The sequence below is a fragment of the Pygoscelis adeliae genome, unplaced genomic scaffold, assembly GCF_000699105.1.
Source record: "Pygoscelis adeliae isolate BGI_AS28 unplaced genomic scaffold, ASM69910v1 Scaffold145, whole genome shotgun sequence".
NCBI classification, from domain to species: Eukaryota; Metazoa; Chordata; class Aves; order Sphenisciformes; family Spheniscidae; genus Pygoscelis; species Pygoscelis adeliae.
This window is the reverse complement of record NW_008824866.1, coordinates 981,483-988,472: the sequence shown is the minus strand read 5'-3', so window position 1 is coordinate 988,472 and position 6,990 is coordinate 981,483. Positions and strand designations below refer to the sequence as shown.

General features: G+C 35.4%; 1 protein-coding gene across 1 annotated transcript in view; it reads left to right on the top strand.

Annotated features, from left to right (window-relative positions):
- Positions 1-6,990, top strand: part of MTDH (metadherin) — a 38,572-nt gene that overhangs the window by 4,524 nt on the left and 27,058 nt on the right. Inside the window, exon 2 of the mRNA XM_009324442.1 lies at positions 5,933-6,037. Coding sequence (XP_009322717.1) covers positions 5,933-6,037 — 105 coding nt within the window. The remainder of the gene's footprint in view (positions 1-5,932; positions 6,038-6,990) is intronic.

Below are 6,990 nucleotides of genomic sequence, written 5' to 3'. Positions count from 1 at the left end.
CAGACAGGCACCGGTGAGAAGGAGGAGGACCGACCGCAGGGTCTGGAGGCCGTAGAGCTCCCCCCCCGAGCCGCTGTGCGATTCACCTGGGTGATATTTGCCTGTGGAAGGGATGGGAGGGCCCCGACTGTCTGCTCTGGAGCTGTCTCGTGTCGTCTGGGCTACTCGGTTGCTTTGAAAACCTGGAGGAGCAGCGCGCACACACGGAAATTGCACGTTAATAGTCCTGGATGATGAGGAAAACGCTTCGTTTCTTTTAAGAAGCTTTTTAATGGAAACAAGAATTATATGAAAACATTATTTTTTCATTATTATTCATCGAATGCTTACGGGGTTAGGAACCGGTAGTGGAGACCTTAATATGGCTTAGAAATTCAAGCCAGGAGTTGCAGTCCAGGCAGGTATAGACTATTGGAAGCAGCATTGTAAGCCCCGTAAATGCTGTGATGATTCAAACTTGAGTAAGGCTTTTTGCTGTGTCTTTTCAACAGAATATGTTAACATCGGTTTTGTGGTATGCTTGCCTCAGTAGAAATACGTCTGATTTAGTTGTTACAGTAAGGATCATCTCCTTTAATAAGGAAATCTGTCTCTTAGCAGCCCCCTAAAAACAGATCATTCCCGGTTTGTTTGTATTTTTAAAATTCTCAGTGTGTGGTGTGGGAACCTTCTATCTTTGACAGTATATGTGCACTTCATGAGAAAATAAGTAGAATGCAGAAATTACCGACTTTCCTTTTAAAGCTTCCAGTTATCATAGTTTTGGGTCTTGAAGGGATTGCTTCTATGGCTTTTATATTGTTAGTATGTTTGTAATCCTATTTCTGTCCAAATGGATTATAGGAATGAAAGTGCAGCAGATGTCCCCTGCCTGTTCTAACTGTGTCTTTTAATTATATCTTGTTCTATAAAATCTGAATTGTTTACCTAATGACCAGAAAAAGGAGAGAAAATGGGTTTGTACCTTCATTTGAGTCTGTGGCAGTATTAAGACTTGAGATGTCTGGGTATTTTTTTAATGAGAAGTTAAGGCTAGAATATCTTAAAACAAAACAAGTCTGCATACGCCACCAACCCGTCTTTGAGCAGTGAACTACTGAAGTTGATTCTGGAAGTTGCAAGAGACTGAATGCTGAGCACCAAGAAGAGGAAGCATTGTGATTCAGAATCTTTCCAGTGTAGCTAGGTCTCCATTTTGGAGAAGACATGTTGAAGATGCAATTTTTTTTGCCATCTTGAACAGCAAATCCTTCAAGATTTAGTAGATCTGTTATGCCTTCTTGAAAACAAAGACTAATCCTAGAAATAATTCAGATTTTGCTTGTTTTATTTTCTTTAAGCTCCAGTATAAAACCATAAACTCTTGCAAGTCATCACTGAAGACATTAAAAAATGCCTCAACAGAAGATAAAGTGAAGAGGTAGATACACTGTTAACTTGACAATGCTCTGTAGTGCAGGGCTTCATAGAAGCAACCTTTGTATTAATTTTATATAAAACTTAACTAACTGACATTTTTGGTGAATATAAATACTTATACTGTTTCAAGCTTGGTTTACTCAGGTACAAAATAAAGTTAAGGCTATGTAAGAGCAAATATTTTCCTAATCAAAAGAGTAAAACTGTTTTTCAGCTGTCAAGGTGTCATTCTGTGTTGTTAAGATTTTAAAAGTTATTTTTATAGTACTTCATATTCACTATTTCCATACAAAGGTGAAAAAAAAAAAACTTTTCCAAAAAGAAAACGCGCTAACTGTAGTGCAAATAAGTTTATACCAGTGGCAAAGTTTAAGAGGCCTGCCTCATGCTCATTTTCCAAGATAAGTTCATAGAGACCTGTATTAGCATGTCCCAATATTTTCGATTTCACATGAAAAATTCTCAAAATAACATTGGAAATTTAAAGATGCACCAAAAATTCTTACTGATTGCTGCCTAGTTATTTTCATCTTGTGTTTTTGTATGCTGTGATGCTAATACTGAGGTCTGTGAAGGGAGAAGAGTAAGCCTATTATCAGTAGATTTACTACAGGGTTTGCTATGCTAGGGTCTAGATTTCCACCGAGGGCATCTCAGAAAGCTTAGAGCAACTGGTCTGTAGCATTAAAGAGCACACTAACCCTACAGCTTTTAATTAGACATCTGCACTTTAATACAGAATTACTGAGCTCATCGTATGGCAGGGGATGGCATAACTCTCATCCGTCAGGATCAGAAGTGTTCTTCACTGTACCCTTTCTGAGGAAGTATTATTGCTTTGTTTCTTGCACGTGGCTTTATTCAGTTCCTGTATAGGCAGGGTACAACTTACCTGATATTTTTAGTAAAATAGGTTTAGTTAAATAGCACTGCATTGACTGGATACAGTAGCAACTATGAGATTCTGTTTATTTACTTGCTGTGGGCAGACTGAGGAAAAAAATGAAGCTGAAATGGTTTAGCAGTCATTAACACTGTAGTTTACAGAGCCAGTTCTGGCTTTCTCCAGCTGCTTGGTGCAAGATAGTATCATGGTAGCCTTACTTTAGATTCTGTGCAGTAAACCTGAAGCCTCTTTTTTTGTTTTTTTTTTTTTTTAGCTCCTGGCAGGGGCAGAGCTCTGTCTCCTGTCACAGAGTTCTTTGGCCCCTGTTAAGATTTTTTTTTTTCCTTTCCAAAAATCTCTTGATCTTTAATTTTAATTCCTTTCCCTTCTGAATAATTGTTGTGCCTCTCTTCTACTTTTTAAACCTTCAGCAGAAAAAGGTGAAACTGTTCTTACACGGTTTCTGTACGATCTGCAAAACACTATAGAAACTTGAGAGTAACCATCTTCTGTACTCTGCTACAGATTTAGAAAGCCATTCATACCATCTGTTTGTAGCTGCAGAAAATACCAAATTGGCTATGTACTTCCTATTGTTTGAAGTACACCTGGACAGTAAATGCTACACATTTTAGTAAAAGCATTTGCATTCATTTCAGAAAGTTTCCTACTTGGTCTTCTTGAAAGAACTTTTCAGGTTATGACTGTTTTATGCTTATTGCACTTAGTAATAGACTGCATAAACTTTCAACTGATACTCGCATGTTGTTTTTGTGTATATGTTATTTGTCAAATTTTAGGAGAAGTAGGGCTGTAGGATTCTCCAGTGCTCCAAGTGAAAATTGCTTGGTTTCTTTCTTAAGAGAAGCTTACAGAAAATAATATGGGTAAACAGATTCTTTCATTGGCCAAAGATATTCTAAATAGGCGTATCTTTATAATGTGTAACTAAGGACTTTGGCTAATATGGCCTTGTAAGACTCAAATGACAGCAATTTTATTACTGCTGTTTGAAGTGTGAAACCGAGTTATCCGTTGCGCTATGCCATATTTGAAGAACAATATTTTTCATTTTAACAGTCTCAGCAAAACCTTTATTCTACTTTTGGATTATCTTAACGTCCTCAAACGAATGTGTGTGAAAAAAGTTTATTTAAATATCGGGATTTTAAGGTCATCAGGCAAGAAATGCATTCAGAAATCAGTAGTGTTGACAGCACTGTTTCTGCCTTGTTGCATCTTCCCTATAGCTTTTAGGATGAGGGGAAAAAATATGGCAAATAATAAATTGCACAATTTGAATGAATTCATATTGTCAGTGGATGTTTAATATATTACTGTAAAGTTTTATACTTAGTCTTTTTGGCTGTAGTTGTCTTTTAAAAGAAACATTTCTGAATACTATAGAAAAGCTTTTTTCTTTCCTGCTTCTGTTACTATCTTTGGTATATCCAAAAATGGTCACATGAATTTTGGTTAAATTTCTATGATTCATCTGTGGGCAGAATATAAATGTGGAAAGTGTCCACTTAAAAGGAGACTGTTACAATTCAGGGATATGTTCAGGAAGAAATGTATCAAAGTACAAGTTTTTAAACATATTTCTAATGGTTATTGTTTACATGATCAGACAGCATTTTAAACAGTCATGTGGATTAATTTTTCCAGAGGGTTCTTAATGGATATGAATTAGTTTATTACTTCAGAGAAACAGCTGAATTTTTTTGAAATTAAAGATTAAAACGTTTATCTATTGAATTTTTGAGAGGGATTAAGAAAGTGGTTTTCAATTTAAGGTATATATGTGATAGCAAAGAACCAAAGCAGGGGACAGAATTAAAAAAGTTAGTTGGCTCTAAACTTTTTTGACACAAGTCCAATACCAGATGCAGCAAATCTGTTCTCTGACTCTACTGCTAAGTAACTTAGAAATAGTGATTCTTTCTCCAGCTTAAGATCTTAAAAGTCACGGGTACTAACATGGATTGAAAGACATCACACCACTAATAACATGGCTGTGCGGAATCTGGAGAAAATAGAGGTGTTCAAGAGCTGATTTTTGGTAACGGGTTGTTTTCAGGATCGAATATCAGGTCATCGGTATCCCTGTGGAATCAAGTACTGTGAGCTTCGTTGAGAGGAACTTAGAGTTTTGAGACACAGATCTGTAAAATATACTTGATTTTCAGAACGCTGAGAGAAACGTACTGCATCTTAGGTATGAAGAGTCTAGTTTAAAGCTGATTGTTGCAGGAGAAGAAGGGTTAGGTGACCTGATCTTTCAATTTCTATTAATAGTTACAAAATAAGAAGTTGGCATGCTGGGTAACTACAGTAAGCAATACTATGTTATGCACTGGTGAAAGCATGCAAAGGGTGATTTGTAAGCATAATATAACATGGCAAGACAAGACTTAAATACCTGTACCACTTAAATTGAGGATCAGATCTGATATTTGAAGGAATATGTCACACTAAGTTGTAATATGGCCTTTGTTTTACTTTAAAGCAATCAGGTTCATGTGATGCAGAGTTAAAATAGCTTTTGATTTTTTTAATAACAAAAATAATTAAAGATAATATAGTTTGAACTTTATTTAAAAAGAAATTGCAGAAATTAAAGCAACTATGAAGTAGTTATTTATGCTTAATATCTTAATTTTCAGTCTTTATCTGAATCATTATGAATGTGAATCAATATGAAACTTGTGTGGACTCAGTATCAATTACAACTCTTGACAATTGTTTTTCACTCAGTGAAATTAATGCCTAACAGTTGTATAATGCTTTGCTTATTTTCATCTTTTCTGCAGTTAAACACAGTAACTTCAGTCATAGCTTTTTGTTAACAATAAACATGACTTTAAAAGATTACTACATTTTTGCATAGGGAATATATAGGCTAAGGTGTATGCCATTGCTGTCAAAGGTGATGTTAAAGACTAATTTAATGACTGTCCAGAGTTTTAACTTTGTATGTTAAATAATACATGCTAATTTTCTTTCCTTTATTATGTGAGGGGGAAATGGAAGACTGACATAACGACTGTAATCAAGTCTGTCTGAAAAGAACAAGGGCATGTCATGCTTAGTCATGCTTCGTGTTTGACTTCTAATTTCTGTGCTACTATGAAGTTTAACTTATGAAGGAAATGAGCTGTGAGGGATATGCAGAGGCAGAAATTGCAGAGATTTGGTCAAGGTAGAAATGATTTTAAAAATTCAGCCTGTTGCTGAATTGCTATAAAGTGGTGAATGCATTCATTTAATTAGATAATTTGTGGCACATACAACTGTATGTTCTGAATCAGTTTTTGGAACAGCTACAGAGAACTGTAGCTGTTCTGAAGGCTGTTAACTTTCAGAAATTTACCTTTTGATAAGCAATTCCTGTGTTGGGTAGGATTGAGATGAAATGAGGAGACTTCTGTTTTCTTTCATTTCTCATTTCTGTGTTTGGTAAATACAGAATTGCAGTAGATACTTTGAGTGCCAATCCATGATTCTGTCTGCTTTACTTAATAATCTTGCGAGCATTTTTCAGTCAACAAATAGTTGCATTTCAGTAATAGTGTAATTTGAGCTTTGCTTCACCTGCTTCCTCCAAATTTTTTATTGTTCACACAGCCTAATGGACGGTCTTTCCTCGATGTATCTGAGGATGAAGTAATACAAACTGTCCGTAAAGAAAATATAAAGCAGCCTGTGGACACAGAAAAGAAGAATGAAAAGGTCAGTTATGGATATGAAACGACAATATCAAAGTTTAGTGTGTGTTATTTCAATGTCTAATAACTCTATTTGTGATTTGAAATCCTGTTACTTACTAAGTGAAGAGGCATCTTTCTTACTATGAAGAGTACTAATCTAATTTGGTGTTGGAAAGAGCTAAAGTAGTATTTTCTTAACTTCTGAGATCATGCCTTATCATGGAATGTTTGCATCAAGCAAACTCCCCTTCCCGCCCCCCCAACTAAACACTGTTCGCCGTGTGAAAATGTTAAGCCTACAGAAATTAAGTTTGTGTTTCATCTTCGCTGGCTTCTGTAGAGATGCAACATAATGATAGTATTGTTAAGTGGCTTGAAAATGGTCTACCAATTGGGGGACTACTATTCAAAGGATTAAGACCATGTGCCTGCTTATTTCTTTTGTCAAATATATCCATTAGTGATTAGAGTTTTCAATTTCTGATGACAAATACGGGCTTTGAAGTCTGGTGTGAGCTTTTTGTTATGCAAATTGAACGGCTACATTAAAAACATCTTTTCAAAGCTTTGTCTGTAGCTTTATCTAAAAGGTAACCATACTAATGGCAATGTTATTTTTTGCATTGTGAGGACTAATTCTTCTAGCCTTACCATAAATGCTATCATTTGTAAGCAACGTGGATATATTTATGATAGGCCTTTGACGATAATTTTTGGGTTGGTTCTTTTGCTAACGTTGTGCTTTAAATTTTCCTACTGTAATGGATTTCTAATTGATTTTCTTCAACAAAATATATTTGTTCTAACTATACTGAGGAGTATTGGAAAAATAAATGATTCAGCATAGTCAGAAACCAGTAGTTGATTATTATAATTTGTTTAGCTCGTTCAAGCTTTAACTTACTTGACTATCTTATAATAACTTCTTTCGCAGTTGGTATGTTGGCTAAAAGACTATATCCTGTTAATTGGCTA